This window comes from Apteryx rowi, unplaced genomic scaffold, assembly GCF_003343035.1.
Source record: "Apteryx rowi isolate R43461 unplaced genomic scaffold, aptRow1 scaffold_68, whole genome shotgun sequence".
In the NCBI taxonomy this organism is placed as follows: Eukaryota; Metazoa; Chordata; class Aves; order Apterygiformes; family Apterygidae; genus Apteryx; species Apteryx rowi.
Window position 1 is genome coordinate 3107776 of NW_020450960.1, and position 15720 is coordinate 3123495.

A 15720-nucleotide genomic window follows, 5' to 3' on the forward strand; every position below is an offset into this window, starting at 1 on the left:
CCTCTGCCTCCTCCCGCTTGCCCCTGCGCCGGGCTGGGTGGCGTTTGAAGGAGCAGGGCGTTGATTGATTTACCTTTATTATTATTATTAATAATAATAACAATTTATTTATTTTTCCGGAGGGGTGACAACGTGCCGGCAGCCGAACGGGCTTGGCAGAAGCGGGGAGGGCCCCGGGGAAGGCCTGTGCCCTGGGAGCGGGCTGCGGGCAGCCGTGTGCCCGCTGCGAACAAAGAAATGTCCGGGGCCACCGGGCCGCCTCGCGCAGAGGTGCGCTCCCGGGCGGGCCGGGCAGCTCCTCCGCTGCCTGCGGTTCAAACCCCGCCTCTGCTCTTAAGCAACACGAATTAGAACTGAGTCACATCAAAGGTCTGTTTAGGCTTTTTGTTTTTTTTCCTCTAGCAGAGGCCAGCAGCAGATGTCATGGGAAGGTGCGTGAGAGGTGCTAACGCAGAACGGGCCTCGGTGCGCTCCTAGGCTTTGCAAATGAGTAGGTCAAGGCGGCACCTGGACTGCTGTATTTGACAATGGTTGCTGGGCCTCCCCCGTTTAACCCTCTTTAATACGCTAATTTTTGTTTCCACAATATCCTATGGCACAATTCTCCACAATTTTACTATACTGCTTCTGTTAAGATGATGCAGCTTGACATAATCGAGATTAATTCAGAGCCATATATGTGGAAACAAAGATTATCATGTGCAATAGGATTTCGAATGATTTAATAACTACTCTATAGAGTAGTCCACCAGCAAACCAGTGTGGTGTTGCAGTTGGCTTGTTATTCAGTGTCCACTCACAGCTTTGTCTGTATGTTTTGAATATGTTCATAAAGGCTAATTTTATGCATTAAAAAAAAAAAAAAACTTTAGCAGCCTTTGATGATGCAGTGGAAGAACGTGTGATCAATGAAGAGTATAAAATATGGAAAAAGAATACTCCCTTCTTATACGATCTGGTAATGACCCATGCTCTGGAATGGCCCAGCTTGACTGCTCAATGGCTTCCTGATGTAACAAGGTAAACCGGTCCTTTTATTTTTTAAAGAGGAAGATATAAGAATAAATTTAGGGTGCTTTTTGTTGTAAGACAGTATATGATTGCTTGTGGTTTTAATCAGCTTTTTGCACCTTGCCTTACCAAGAGCAAACTGAGGACTGAACATTGGAGAGAGGAGCAGTATAGACATTTTTAATTTGTAAGAATGTCTTTTATCATTGAGAAGACATTTTCATACATTTGATTTTGGAGCTTTTTCCAGCTTCACCCCACCCTTAAGAAACAAAGAAACCCTTTCCACAAAAACAGAAGTAAATGTAATTTCAGTTCCGAAGGGCTGTGGACAACTTGTCTTGTGCAGTATAACCACCATGTTGTCCTAAGCTTCCAGGCCAATGTTCTTGCAATTAATGTTCATATACCTCAAAGTTTTATTCTGGGAGAGTTGCAAATGTCTCTTAAAAGAAGGCAAGGGAATGGTGCTGATGTGTTTGTTATTTAGAGATAGGGACTGTGCTATGAGAATTTCAAGCTGAGATCTGTCTGGAGTTAGAGTAAGTTATTTTTGTCTGAAGGAGGAGGATTTGGTGTTGGAGCAGGAGAGCAAGGGTAACTTTAAAAGGTGTTACTAGTGTTAGAAGCTGTCATCAAAAAAAAAAAAAGTGTTTTAATCAGCTCAGTGTCTGTGTAAGCTCCTTCTTTTGTTTCTCATGTGATTCTTTTCTCTTGCAGACCTGAGGGCAAAGATTTCAGTATTCATCGGTTAGTCCTGGGGACCCATACTTCAGATGAACAAAATCATCTTGTGATAGCTAGTGTGCAGTTGCCTAACGATGATGCGCAGTTTGATGCTTCACACTATGATAGTGAAAAAGGAGGTAAGGGACCAGAGATGTGAACCAAGTGGACTTTTAACTATCTTTTCCTCCCCATTTCAGGAGAATATTGGTCTTTCCTTAGCTTTCAGGCAATTAAATACAGATACTACGTCTAAACTAAACAACACCAGTTTATTTCTAAGCTATACTCTTAGCGGACAAATGTAATATATAATGTACATACATAATGTTTTAGTAATATAATTTTGAAAAAAGGAGGTGGTAGGCTTACTGCAAAAATATATGGGGAAAAGACTTTCCCCTTCCCTATTTCTTATCATAAGTTGGCATTGAGTTTCATGCAGTGTTGATTATTATTCTCTTATTATCATTTTTGTATTACATATTCTTCTACATAAGTGACTTTCTCACTGAGTTTGTTATAGATGAGTGTAACATTTCAAATGTTCTTCTCCACTTCGAATTCTGCTGCCTGATATTTGTGCCAGTCCCTCTTGGATAAAAAGATGACTGTATTTTGTTCAGTATATCAGGCCTGGATTCTCTGCGTTCCCTAATCTCAGCTGGCTGTCAGCATTGCTACTAGTTAGGCATTTCTCATTTTTACTTGACTGAATCAGTCTTTTTACATGGTGAAAGTCCTTAATGATCCAACTGTTAGCCGTTCTTTTTGCTAGAAGCCTGGATTGTGCAACTGGTATTTCTATCTTTCAGATTCTTAGAGCTATTTGTGAACACCATGTTGTCTAATAAATACCTTGTGTTGGTATTTCTATTTTATTTTAGTATTTCTCAAAAATGAAATATTCTGTTTAAAAACAAAACCAACCCCCCCCCCCAAACTCTTTTTGACAGAATGGTCTTGTGCAATTGTGTGCATTATTAAGTTACTGTAACTTTAGTTGTAAGAAGAAGGTAGCTTTAGCAATTTGTATTATGGTTCTATATCTTGAACATGGTGTAGCAATTTGTTTTTACCAGAATTTGGACTGTTTGGCAATGCCGAATTTTGTTATGTTTGAAAGTGCAGTTATAACGTATCTATTTCAGTATAGCACTACCTTTAGTACAGGTAGGAGTTTTAGATATGATAAATTTTGGGCTTGTGCTGGTAAGTCTGAAATAGCCAAAAGTCTCCAAGAACAAACTGTCTTTAACTGGCTCTGAACTTAGCTAAAGTCCTGATATTTTGATGCTACAACTACGGATATTGAGAATAACATGCCATTTGAAAACTGGGTTATCTTAGTTAATGTTTGCTGGGAGGGGTTTTTTTGTTTGTTTTTTTTTGTGACTTCCGTCAAAATGTGTGCTTGGTCATACCTAGTAATTGAGTATGGATCTTTGTATCTTGGTCTGAAAATGGTTCTATTGAATTCTGTTTCCAGAGTTTGGAGGCTTTGGGTCAGTTAGTGGAAAAATTGAAATTGAAATCAAGATAAATCACGAGGGAGAAGTTAATAGAGCACGTTACATGCCGCAAAACCCATGTATAATTGCTACAAAGACACCATCCAGTGATGTCCTTGTCTTTGATTACACCAAGCACCCTTCTAAACCAGGTATCTGCATCTTTGTTACGTCTGTGCTTCAGAACTCATGTGAAAATCTCTATTAGCCATTCTTTAAGAAAAGGCTGATGGTAGCGCAAAAGAGACCAAAAAGTTTTGTGGGTTGCATGTCATCTGTAATTTGAAAGGAAAGTGGGTATTGAGTGTAAAAATATTATTTTACATGAAACTTAAACAGATATGCATCCAATATATGTCAATGGAAAAGTATATTTGTTTGTTTTGCTTCTTTGTTGCATGTTTTGTCATGCCACTGTGTAATGGTATTTGGAGGGGTGGAAGGTGTTTAATGGCCAGCTGGAAACTGATTTGCTGGGTAGGTGAGCTGTTCTCCTGGTCTGTAAGGATAGTAATAGGAATTTACTGATGAATTGGGCAAGATCATGTAGAATAGTTAATTTTGCCACTTGTGGGGAGGATCAGAAGTGCATTTCTAGCTTTTAAGTGCAGTTGGAGATGGAGAAACATGATGCAGCAGCAGATTGTTTAGGAAGGATTTTTTGAGCAGTAAGCGGGTTACTCCGTTTAGCTTGACCAGGTGTGTCATGCCAAAGCATGGAGGTGGCTAGATGGGTTTCTTTGACTCTTCAGCAAGCAGTACAATGTGATACTAATTTAGAATGGACCATTCCTAGATGATCCAGCTGAAAAAACCAGCAACTTGGAAAAACTTGCAGTGTGCGTTTATTAGGCGAAGAAGACAATCTGCTGTGCCTTGCCTCAGTACATTCTGTTTTAATGAGGTGATTCTTTGCTTGGGGAAAACGCTCAAAAGGGTGGAGAGGGGTGCTGTTGGAAATGTCAAAGCAAAGTTGAGCAAAGCACAGCAAGACTTATGCCAAATATTTCGTGATGTGCTGAAGGTGATGCTAGGCACTGGAATTCTTACGCTGCATCTTTACAGACCCTTCTGGTGAGTGTAACCCTGATCTGCGTCTTCGTGGACATCAGAAGGAAGGTTATGGGCTGTCATGGAACCCAAACCTGAGCGGGCATTTGCTTAGTGCTTCTGATGATCATGTGAGTACTTCAAATACAGCTGCGATGCAGTGTGTACTTTGTCTGGCAAAAGTTCATGTTTTGGGGGTGAATAGAGTTGATGCCTAAAGGTTCAGATTTTCTATTGATTTATTTATTTATTTTAAGACCATCTGCTTGTGGGATATTAGTGCTGTTCCAAAAGAAGGCAAAGTGGTGGATGCAAAGACCATCTTCACAGGGCATACAGCAGTAGTAGAAGATGTATCCTGGCACTTGCTCCACGAATCTCTTTTTGGATCTGTTGCCGATGATCAGAAGCTCATGATGTAAGTGGGGTGATGTCTTTATAAATTGAGAGCTTCCATCCCTTTCCTTTCCCAGCTACACCCTAGTCCCTCAGTAAAATGGGATATAAACCTTTGTTTCAATTCTGTATTTTCTTTTTACAGTTGGGATACTCGGTCAAATAACACCTCCAAGCCTAGTCATTCAGTGGATGCTCACACCGCTGAAGTCAACTGCCTCTCTTTCAATCCCTATAGTGAATTTATCCTGGCTACAGGATCAGCTGATAAGGTATGTCTGCCTTGAACTCAGAACACATTTGTTGAGTTCCTGATGCATGAATGTGGATGTGTTGGTTACTTCAGAAAAAATGTGGTTTTTGTTGTTTGTTTTTTGACTAGACTGTTGCTTTATGGGACTTGAGGAACCTAAAACTGAAGCTGCACTCCTTTGAATCACATAAAGATGAAATATTTCAGGTATAACAAAATGTCTTTATCTTTTATGCACTTAGACTTGGTTCTTCTTAGCTATCTTGAAAAAATGAAAAACATTCTTTTCCACTTATGTTTGTATTAAATGTGTTTTCATTAAAAACTCATGTATTCTTTTCTCTCATCTGCTCATGATTTTTTAGCTTATTGTTGTGGAGATGTATAGCTGTCTGTGTGGGGCAGAACTCCAATACAGATGGAGTGTCCAGAAAGCCAGGCGGAGGATGTAACAAGGAAATGGCAGAAAGCTTTGTCCGCAACATAAGAGTGAAATGCTAGCAGTACAGAGCAAATCTAAATTATTCATGGCAGCAGATTGAAGCAGGGAGGCACAATGAAATGGCTGCAGCATTTTCATCTTCTCAGCCTGGTCCTATAGGAAGGCTTTGGCTGGTGACCGATTAAGGGGATTGCCAGGCCATCTAGTGACAATGAATGAATGACTACAAATTTTACTAGTGTAAATATAGAACATTAACATCATTGGTAGCATGTGCTTAGGAGAAACAATATTTCCATCTCCAACTCATGCATGACTCAGAAGAAAAGTATGTAGAGATTTTTTGATAGAAGGATTGCTACTTGAAGACTAGTTACTTCTAAATAAAATTATACATGGAATCTTGAAATGTCAGGTTTGTGTGCAGAACTCTGTGCTCTTTCCTAATCTTGTTATCCTATTAAGTGGTATGTTTTGGAGAGATTTATCTCCAGCAGAGGTGGTAAATGTGAGCTTTTGGGCCGTTAAGCTTAATTACGGTCTTTTTTTGTTGTGTTTTAATTTATAAACCATTCCTCCTGTTTAAGGAATACATAGTTTATGTCTGTGTGGTCCATATTAAGGTGAGGAGCAGCTAATATCCTTGGGACTTGTTTACACTTTGTAACATGTAGTCTTTGTTAGAGGATAGGTTAAGGTACATGTGGTACATTTTGGAGCTCAAATATCTCTTTAGTGTATGAATGTTCACAAACATGCTTCCTGTGTTAGAATGCTACCAGTGGGTGTATTTGCATATTAAGTTGATGTCAATTTGAATATTCATAAAGCTTTCCTGATACAAAATACTGTGGTGTCTGTAGTGGATGTCTGCCATGCTACATCTTCTTAAAACTAACTTCCTTTCTAAATTCATTCTTGTCTGTAGGTTCAGTGGTCTCCCCATAATGAAACCATACTGGCCTCCAGTGGCACTGACCGCAGGCTAAATGTTTGGGACTTGAGGTAAATCCCAAATTAGTCATGTTGTCCTGACAAAGTATTATTCTTGAATTGCATCGCACCTTGGGGGAGGGGGAGGGGAGAAAAAGAAAAAAACCCTCATTTCCCCCTTGTTTTTATTACAGTAAAATTGGAGAAGAGCAATCCCCTGAGGATGCTGAGGATGGCCCTCCAGAGCTGTTGGTAAGTCTTTTGAATCTTATTAATTTTTGACCTACTATTCATCTCTGCGATGTAGATCTGAAAACATTCCCCTCTTGTTTCTCCAATACCAGTTTATTCATGGTGGTCACACTGCAAAGATATCTGATTTCTCCTGGAATCCCAATGAACCCTGGGTAATTTGTTCTGTATCAGAAGATAATATCATGCAAGTCTGGCAAATGGTAAGTTGTTTGGGAAAGTGCGGGAAGTGGTAGATAAGAGCTAGCGTTGAACTACCTGGATTTCATCATTCCTGGTTTTATTTACAGCTCTTAGAATGACTTGCTTTGTAGCACTAGCTAAATCTCAAAGGGATTGTGAAATCCATTTTGGGTTTGATAGGAACAAGGACTTACAAATACTGAAAAGCTGTTTCATGTTTCTCATGATTTGAAAAAACCCACACACACTTGGATAGAAGTAAATCTTTTCCCTTTCGTGTTTGAATGAAAATACAGTGCATGAGAACCAAAGGTGAAATTGAGGTTTCTGTTAGTTATCGTCTTAAAGAATGAAATCTCTGCAAATGATATAAATGTCCTCCTGCAGATGGAGAGGGGTGGGAGTAAGTAGAAAAAGTATGCTGACCTCAAATTAGCAGCTGTTAAAAGCTTTAGAAAACAGTCTTGTGTAGCTTGAATAACCTCTGACAAGGTCTTTCTCCTAATTTTTGTTTATCTATAAATGGCTCACAGTGGCTCTGTTCTTAACACCGTTCTATATAGTTCTTTTGGCAGATGCTGCTGCAAAGTGGAGAATGTATTATATGTATGCAAAATACTCTTTTAATTAAAGTAACTTTGCAGTGATTTCTAGCCTAAGAAGGCAGATACCTAAAAGCTACAATAACTTGCAGAATACTTCTGAAATGTTTTGAAAACATGACTTCTATGAAAACGGTCGTTCATGTTGCTTCTTTGATGTTAAATGGCCTTGAGGGATCACGGATAGGAGATATTTATCTCATGCTGAAATACTGCCAGAACTTTTCAAAATGTTCTAGCAGATGGAATCCTATTAAATGTCATGTTACGTGCTTCTTCAGCTCTTCCATCTCCTTTATCTTACAGGCTGAGAACATATATAATGATGAAGACCCTGAAGGAAGCGTGGATCCAGAAGGTCAAGGATCCTAGATGATGACCTTTTCCTGTTTTTAGTCTTTTCCCTTTCTTCCCTGTCAACCCTCAAATTGACTTAACACTGGTTTTGAGACACACGTAGACTTTGTGTTCAGCCATCTTTATGTAGATACCATCAACAATGCTTTTTAACCCAGACAGCGAGTACTCCCTTAAATAAGGGCTTAGCCCGACTCAGCTGGTACCATGCTGTAGCTTCTTGTTCAGATTTCTTACAGCAACCTCTTGTGTATAGAGCTGGCTATCCCATTTTAGCTGCCTTTGTCACACAGAGCAAACTTGATTTTTTTTTCTTTTTTTTTTCTTCTTCTTCTGTCTTCAGCTTGCTACAGCTATGGGTTTTTGCCTAATTTAAACAAAAGTTAAATTGGTAGAGCTGCCAGAATATGCTAGAGCCAATGCCATACAGATGATAAAAGTGTTAATCCACTGGCAGTTCAGAAATGGAGGGTGGAAGGTCTTGTCCTCTTCAGCAAGACTCAGAAGTCTTGGGATTCCTTTAGTTAGTCTGCACCTGTGTGGGTTTTTCTGCCTTTGCAGATACAAAACAGACTTGCAGATTCTGACTTCAACTAGTATTACTTTTCTTTCTATATTTTTCCTCTCTACTGGTAATTCTGGGGTTTTCATTCTTTCCTTCCTTCCTTCCCCTCTTCTCCCATCTGCTGGGCAACAGCGGTTTGGATACGTTAGCTATACCTGCAGAACGTTGTTCACCTTCCATGTATCTTGCTCTATTGTGTGTTTCTTGAGCTGTGTTTTCACATATATTTCTTTCCTTTCTGTGAAATGGTTTTTAAAACTTGGGGCCACCAAGTTGTAAAGGTGTATGTTTTTACCGACTGATGTACCACAGATGGCATGCCCAGTAATCTAAACAGCATTGGTAGCTGGTATATGTAAAGCAAATTAAATGTGGATGAACTACTTTTTTTAGGAGTTAGTCCTTGACCACTAGTTCCTGCACATCTTCCACTAGGGTGTCCTGTTCCACCAGCAACCTGTTACTCTCCATGCTCTTCATGACTAATTGCGTGTAAGTGCTTCAGATGGAATAAATTTTTCTACATAAACACTGTGTAGCTTTGTTTTGTGCAGATGTTTTTCTTCTGCATTAACTACTTTCTCAAGGCTAAACCGTACCTCTCAAGAAAGCACTGAAGTAAATGTGTAGAGGTTTTATGCCCATAAAAGACACTAATGACTTCTAGGGGCACTCTTAAGGTTTAAGCAGGAAATTCTGCTGTGGAGAAAACAAGGGTGTAGTCTCTATCTGTATGTGTCCAATGAGACTCTAGGTGCTGGTATAGATATGCCTGACACTTCCTCTGCCCCTTCCTCAGGTTGTTTCCTGTATAGTTGGTGTGCCAAAGATTTTAAAACAAACAAACAAACAACCTCTGCCTCTCTGCCCTCTGCGTGAGTTTCCCTTGCTGAGATGTAGGGTACTGTAACTGCATCTGTTGACAGTCTTCCAAGAGTAGGTTTTCAGATGTTGGTAGCTGTGGTGACTGACATTTTTATGTTCACGAAGGGAAAATACGGCTTTCTGTAACACAGGCACACTCTTCTTCAAGGCCACCAACTTGTTTCTGCTTCTTTCTTTGTGAAAAGAGTACTTAATATCTCCAAGCAGTCAAGAATGCACTGAAGTGTGCATTCAATTGAAAGCGTTCTGCTGTCTGAATTTCGAGTCTGCCTGTAACCCTTAGCACTGAACTTTTTTTTTGATAGTCTGTAACATGAATAATTGGATACCTTACAGGCGCCTTGGTTTGATCATAGGAGCTTGTTATTTTCTCTTTGAGACAGAGGTTTGAGAAATAAAAGGATCCTTAAACTCTGGCCTTTATTTTCAGTGTGAGACTTTATAGAAAGTTGAAACCATTTATCCACAAATTTCAGTTTGTGGCCCACATTGAACATGTCACAATACAGCAGAGACCCATTGAACTACAAAAGAAAATCCTGTTAAAAGGATAAAGCTTCTCTTCCATGTAAACGTTAAAAATCAAACCCCTAACACAGGCTTCCAGAACAATACTTTCTGCACAAGCTTATACAATCCATCCATGGAACAAGACAAGATACATTTTTCCAAACACAGCAAAACATACATCTGTTATTCTTCATATATGTCTATTTTCAGTGCAAGTATACTTTGCTCTGCTCCTCTCTGGAAAAGCAGTTTTATTAGAAGATCAGCAGCAGCACCTCAAGAAATACAAACAAGCAAATGATTGTCTAGTATTCCTGATTTTAGGCAGCTGCTATACATCAGGTGGGCTAAGCAGCAAGAGGGAAATGTCCCCTGCAGATGCGTCTGTCCTTCCCTTTTGCTAAAAAGGGGGAAAAGTCCATCATTCCTAATAGTCTTGGTCTGCTTTTTCTTCTGATTTGCAAAGGTGTCCATAGATTTCTAAGCAGCCCCTGTATGGGTAGAAAGTACGTTTAGGCTACTGAATACTTACATGAAGTGCTCTACCCGGAGAAAGCAGGGGATGGGGATGTAAGCTGTATCTGAAAAGCGTTCTTCCTTCTCACAGTATGGAAGAAAAGTAATCTGGTGAGAAGCTGGCTAAAAGCATGGTCAGGTGAGCCTGCAGACCCAACCCAGGCCTTCTAGAGACAAATGAGAAACTAGCAGAAAGGCAGCAACGTAATCTTTGCTGTAAGCTATGGGAGAAGGCAGCTCTGAGACATGCTTAACTCTGAGATTCCCCCGTTCACATGTGAAACTTAATGAGGTGGTCTAACATTTAAGAAGTCTTATGCTCTGTCACTTCCACTGATGGCAATTCATAGATTCCCAGGAGTTACAAGACTGTGTTGCTGCTGCACCCAGGCTTAAATATTGGCCTCTACCCAAGTAGCAAAGACATACGGTTGCTGGTATCTGTTCAGGATCCTGAATACAATTACTCTTGTTCATAAACATTAAGAGAATGTCTGGTGCCATGACAGGCTAAAACAGAGATATGTGCATAAAATAAAACTATATCTACTTGTGGTAGGGAATATCCTTCCATGGCACATTTGCATGAGCAACTTTGGAGGAGGAAAAGTGGGAAAAGGATGCTGTAGTAACAGTGAAGCTACAGAAAATGGTTAAGAGTGTGTACAACTGTGACTGGAGTAATACGTAAGAATGCAAAGTTTGGTAAGTAAAATAGTCCACAAACTTATGATCATTTTCTGGAGCTTTAAAATATCCCATATAATAAAGTTAAGTCCTGAGCAAAGCCAGCAGTATGGATTCACAAGTAGAAAACAGTTCTTTGTTGATGAAGAACATCCACAGTAGTTTTTCCCAAACTTAAAACTCAGCTCTTTTCCGTATGTCGCTAAGGGAACAGCTAATTTTTAATTTGCCAGACCTGTTTCTTGGAAAACAATCTCTAAAATTGTACAAAAATTTCCATCAAATTACTATTCGCTGTAGGGTAAAGGGTCCGGAATTTCCACTGTGCTACCACAACAGACTCCTTGTTCACACAACTTCCTCTTGCACAGGACCTGGGAGCCAAAGATTTAGCTGTCTAAGAGCAATATAACCACCACCTAGAGCGGGAGCCTCGTTCCAGTGCGTTCTCCATCGCACTCCTCCTTGCTGCCCTGCCACACAGCTCTGCCTCAACAAAGTAAAGAGAAACAGACTGACTTGTAAATGGAGAGCTCCTGGTGGAGGCTGGTCCTCAGCTCTTCCAGCTCTTGATTCTTGCGCTGCTGAAGCTGCACGCCGTTCTTCAGCTCTTTCAGCCTGTCTTCCAGCTCCTCAACTTGTTCCTGGGGGTTGAAAAGATGAGACTGGATTATTTGGGGGGGGGGGGGGGGGGGGGGGGGGGGGGGGGCAGGCTGGTTCAGAGCCTGTGGTCAGCTGTTGCTGACGCCCGCGTGGGGGAAATGAAACGCCTGCGTGTGCTGTTGGTCTGGGCAAGCGTAACCAGGCTGATGGTTGGCCAAACAAGGTCTTAAAAAACCTCCGCAAAAAGCTTTGTTTTCCTAGCAAGGCGGAAGCTTGGGCTTAAATGTAATGCATCGGTTCCTTAGGCTTCTCTCTGCTGGTGGGGTGTTTCTCTAACCCTCATTTTTTAAAGGATTATTTTATCCCTTAGTCTATTTTGTGTGTGTTGTGAAAAGCTATCAGAAATATGTAAAACTGCAACTCAGCAAAGATAAACAAGGAATTCAGGAAAAGAAGAAGAGGAGCCTCCTGGGGGACTTCCCAAAGTCCTGACATCCCGAGTGAGAACGGAGCCTGACGTTTCAACGAGCAGGGCCGCGGGCGGCGGGGACGCGGTGCCGTCGCTCACGCCGCAGCGCGTCTTGGGACGCAGCGGCCGTCGCCTGCCGGGACGTTTTCAGCAGGGGGGAAAAGGCGCTGGCGGAGGGGGAAATCAGCTTCTAGAAGCTGCTTCGAGCCAGCCTGGGGAAGAGAGCAACCCCGGGCCGAGAAGCAGGGAGTGTCGAAGGGCTGGAGATTAATTGCGGAGCCTCTTTGCCAAATGCGCTCTTGGAGATATTGAATTGCTTTTTCTCCCAAGGCAAGATGAAGCGGGGGGGACGCGCGGCACTGCCCTTGCGCTTGCTTATAAATAACGCCGGCGGGGAGGCAGCCCGGCCCCGGGGGCCGCGGGAGGCGAGCCTCGTCCTGGCAGCGGGAAGGGGCAGGCGGCCAGGCAGGGCTTTCGCCAGGGAGCAGCTGCCAGACCTGGCCGGGCAGGGTTTGGCTTTTAAAGGAGAACCACCTTCGTTTAAAGCCGTTTTCTTTTCCGTGCACCTTACTTAGACCCCGCGCTGGTCCCAGGGAATGCAGAGCCGCGGCGTGGACGCTGCGTCTGCCTCCCGCGCTCACCCTGAGGGGCAGCCCGGAGACCTGAGCGGATCACCTCCGCTTCCTTTCCCCCCTTGGTGCTTTTGCTGCTTCTAATCCCTTGTGGTGTCGGAATGCCTCTCCGTGAGCACTTCACACCCGTAAGCCACGGTGGCTCTAGGCACACGTGCCTTTTCGGTCCCTCCGTGCGCCGGGGTGGCACCGGCAGCCGCAAGCCCGGGCGTCCAGTTCAGAAGTGCATCTTCTCCCCCGGACGCGTCTAAACTCGGCAGAGGCGAGCTCCTGCGGTGCTCCGACTGCCAAAGCTTTATCCAAATCGGCAGACTGCTGACCGGGCGTGGGCCTGGCTTGGAGACCTTTTTGCTCATGTTTGCACTAAGGCTTAAGTTTTTTCATATTTAACATCCAATCCAAGCAAAATATGCAAGTCACAGTGCTGGTTTAGACTTATATACGCATATATATACTTATATATGCAGGTCACACTGCGTTTTATACTTGGAGGCTCCCTTAGAGGTACAGACTAAATCCCTTGAGAGAAAAGTGCATGTTGAATGTCTGTGTTAGGTGTCTTTGCTCCCCAGCACTGCTCAGCTCGGCTGGGATCTCGCTCTGGGAAGGGAATTTCACTTCTCTGCTTTTACCTGCTCCCCGGGCCCGAAAGCAATGAGAATAAAATCAGGAGACTGTTTTCCCCGGCAGTTTGTCGGGGTGAACCCTCAGCACTTTCCCACCGTGTCCCTCTAATCTCAGCTCGCCCGGCGGCTGCTGCTTCGCCTGGCCCCTGCCGAGGAGCGGGGATGCATCTGGATTTGTCCAGCAGGAGATATTTGCCCTTACCCTGCTCATCCCCTGCCATCCCGCCCCTCGGCTCTGCGGCTAAGCTCTCCAATATCCGCATTTTTGCTAGCGGTAAAGGATGGTTCCCGGGTCTTTCCGAAGCACGCACGGAGACAGCCCCAGCCCCGGCGCCGCGGCGCGCGTACCCGGTACTGCCCGACTTCTTCGTCCCGCTTCTGCTTGGCGAGCGCGATCTGCTCCTCCAGGCTCCTGTTCTGCAGCCGCAGGCGGCTGACCTCGCTCTGCAAGGGCCGCAGGGCCTCCTTCATGCCCTGGATCTCCCCCTGCACCTCCTGCAGCGCCTTGGCGCCGGCCTCGCGCCGCTCCAGCAGCCGCAGCAGCTGCGGCTCGTAGTGCTCCTCCAGCCCGCGGCGGCTCTCCGCCACGAAGCTCTCGAACGCCACCGACAGCCGGCGGCTCTCCTGCAGGTAATGGTTGTCCCGCCGGCACGGCGGCGTCTCCAGCTGCTGCCTCACCTCCTCCTTCTCCTTCTCGCAGCTCTCCTTGAGCCGGGCCAGCTCCTCCGAGAGCTGCCCGGCCCGGGACTCCAGCTCGCCGCGGTAGGCGGCGAACTGGCCCAGGTCGTGCCGCCTGCTTTCCAGCCGGTACTGGCAGGCCACGCACTCCTTCGTCACCTTGAACAGCTTCTGCTTGATCTGCCGGATCTCGTCCTTCAGGTTGTCCTGCTCCAGCTCCACCTTGGCCAGCAGCCTGTAGGCGGCCAGGATCTCCTCATGGGCCTGTCGGATCTCCTGCAGGGCCGGCTCGCGGAGCAGCGCCAGCTCCCGGATCAGGCTGTCTCGCTCCTTCTCCAGCTGCTCCACGGCTTCGATGCACTCTTGGAAGTAGTCACCCAGCTCTTCCATGGTGAGGCACCGGTGCTCCGAGCCCTCGGCGGCCCCGTCTGCATCCACTTCCAATGGGACCCCTGTGTTGTCTGCGTCTGCGTCCAGCGGGACCCCTGCCCCGTCTGCATCCGCTTCCCATGGGATTCCTGCTCCAGCTGCGTCCACGTACAGTGGGATTCCTGCCCCGTCTGCATCTACATCCAGCAGGATCCCCGCTCCATCTGCATCCACTTCCCATGGGATCCCTGCCCCATCTGCATCCACATCCAGTGGGATCCCTGCTCCATCTGCATGCAGTCCCCATGGGATCTCTGCTCCGTCTTCATCCACCTCCAGTGGGATCTCTGCTCCGTCTGCACCCAGCTCCAGCGGGGTCCCTGCCCCGTCCGCACCCCCCTCCAGCAGGCTCCCCGGCATGTTTAGCTTCAAGGAGGGGTCTGCGAGAGCCGCCTGCAGCCCCCGGCAGGTGTCCGGGCCGCCCACATCCGCCGGAGCAGCCGTCGCGCCTGCTGCGGGCTCCAAAGGGCCATGTGAGACGCCCGGCTCCAGAGGCGAGCCCGCCGCCGCTCCCTCCGGGACCAGGGATGCTCCCGCCTCGTCCACGTGCGGCTCCGGCGGGGGCTCTGCCGCTGCCATCAGGTCCCTGGAAATCAGAGGTGACGTGAATTAGAGCAACGATTGCAACAGGTCTCAGCTTTTCCTCCCCGCCCGGCGAGACACGGGCTCCCGGCAGGGGCTGCGCTGGGGACGCCGGCCGCGGCCCTTCCCGTGTCACCCCAGGGCCGTGACACCCCACCGGCAATGCCACCCGCGCCGCCGGGGACAGTTCTGCCTTTGAAGTTTCCCCCGAGCTGTCGGCTTTAGCGCGCACTGACACAAAGGAATAAAAACCCCTCGGACTGACCGACTGGGATGCGGGAAGAGCAAATCGTTCAAAGCCCGGCAGCTCCGCCGGTGCCGAGGAACGAGCCCGTCGGCCCCGGGGCCAGCTCGCCTTTGCAGCGTCATCGAGCCGGTCGCGCCCCCCCGGACCCTACCTGCCGCTGCCACCGCAAAATCCCGGGGTGTCGCCTGCAGCCGGCCGCTGCGGGAGAAGGATCCCTGGGGGAGCGCCGGGGGCTTTCCGGCGGTGCCGGGGCCGGCGGCGCGAGGATGCTCGCACCTCGGCGGCCCCGAGCGCCGGCGGCCCTGCGGGCTGAGCTAATGTCTAGTCATCCTCGGAGGAATGAGCGCAGGCTGGCACTACAACGGCTTTAAGGAAAGAACTGATTTTCACCGATACTTTCTCTCCTAATAAGGTAGTTTTCTGCAGCGATGACACATCACAGCCTCGGACCAGGCTGCCCGTCCGCTGGAGCCCCGGGAAGCGCGGGAAAAGGTGGGGAGAGGGCTCCGCTTCGTTTTCCTTTTTGGGTGCCAACACTTATTTTTCAAACTTCTCGGCGGCTCGGTGGCGGCGGC

At 46.1% G+C, this 15720-nt stretch overlaps 2 protein-coding genes across 6 annotated transcripts in view; one reads left to right on the plus strand and one right to left on the minus strand.

The window, feature by feature from the left end:
* RBBP4 (RB binding protein 4, chromatin remodeling factor) overlaps positions 1-8815 on the plus strand; it is a 9270-nt gene extending 455 nt beyond the window's left edge. Inside the window, exons 2-13 of one of the 5 annotated variants that reach the window (XM_026085993.1) lie at positions 403-490; positions 873-1020; positions 1732-1877; positions 3227-3400; positions 4314-4429; positions 4556-4716; positions 4840-4966; positions 5077-5154; positions 6318-6394; positions 6517-6574; positions 6667-6777; positions 7666-8815. In XM_026085993.1, the coding sequence (XP_025941778.1) occupies positions 487-490; positions 873-1020; positions 1732-1877; positions 3227-3400; positions 4314-4429; positions 4556-4716; positions 4840-4966; positions 5077-5154; positions 6318-6394; positions 6517-6574; positions 6667-6777; positions 7666-7731 (1266 nt within the window). In that variant the 5' untranslated portion in view covers positions 403-486 and the 3' untranslated portion in view covers positions 7732-8815. Of the gene's footprint in view, positions 1-402; positions 491-872; positions 1021-1731; positions 1878-3226; positions 3401-4313; positions 4430-4555; positions 4717-4839; positions 4967-5076; positions 5155-5312; positions 5890-6317; positions 6395-6516; positions 6575-6666; positions 6778-7665 lie in introns of those variants that run through there. The other 4 variants (XM_026085991.1, XM_026085990.1, XM_026085992.1 and 1 more) reach the window with 4 other exon arrangements.
* A 776-nt stretch (positions 8816-9591) lies between these two features.
* SYNC (syncoilin, intermediate filament protein) overlaps positions 9592-15720 on the minus strand; it is a 7101-nt gene continuing 972 nt past the window's right edge. Inside the window, exons 2-4 of the mRNA XM_026085995.1 lie at positions 13558-14902; positions 11399-11523; positions 9592-10167 (exon numbers count right to left, since the gene is read on the minus strand). Coding sequence (XP_025941780.1) covers positions 10104-10167; positions 11399-11523; positions 13558-14895 — 1527 coding nt within the window. The 5' untranslated portion in view covers positions 14896-14902 and the 3' untranslated portion in view covers positions 9592-10103. The remainder of the gene's footprint in view (positions 10168-11398; positions 11524-13557; positions 14903-15720) is intronic.